This window comes from Apaloderma vittatum, unplaced genomic scaffold, assembly GCF_000703405.1.
Source record: "Apaloderma vittatum isolate BGI_N311 unplaced genomic scaffold, ASM70340v1 scaffold31348, whole genome shotgun sequence".
NCBI classification, from domain to species: domain Eukaryota; kingdom Metazoa; phylum Chordata; class Aves; order Trogoniformes; family Trogonidae; genus Apaloderma; species Apaloderma vittatum.
The window spans coordinates 5,081-5,431 of NW_009730697.1; the positions used below are offsets into that span (position 1 = coordinate 5,081).

The window sequence follows — 351 nt, forward strand, 5'->3', positions numbered from 1 at the left end:
AGGAGACCCCGGGGGAGCGGGGCCAGCCTCCAGGGCCATACTTACGGGCACACTTCCCTGCAGGGTCAGGAGCCAGCGCGTTCCCGTAGAAGCCTTGCAGACACCTCTCACAGTGCTCGCCCGTCGTGTTGTACAGGCAGCGCAGGCACTGGCCGGACATGGGGTCGCAGTTCCCCACGGCGTTGAGATCCACGTTCCCGTGACACTGGCAAGGGACGCAGGGACGCACAGGGCCCCTCTGGCCCAGGGGGTCCCCAAAAAACCCATCATCGCAGAGCTCACAGCGTTTTCCTGGGGAAGGTGAAAAAGTGGGGAGGGTCCGGCTGTGCTGCTGCTGCCCACAGGCCCCCC

At 65.8% G+C, this 351-nt stretch overlaps 1 protein-coding gene across 1 annotated transcript in view; it reads right to left on the bottom strand.

Moving 5' to 3' along the window:
- The window catches only part of LOC104278055 (laminin subunit gamma-3-like), a gene marked incomplete at both ends in the record, with an annotated part of 10,302 nt that overhangs the window by 5,071 nt on the left and 4,880 nt on the right, over positions 1 to 351 (bottom strand). The window contains 1 exon segment of the mRNA XM_009874907.1: positions 46 to 345. Coding sequence (XP_009873209.1) covers positions 46 to 345 — 300 coding nt within the window.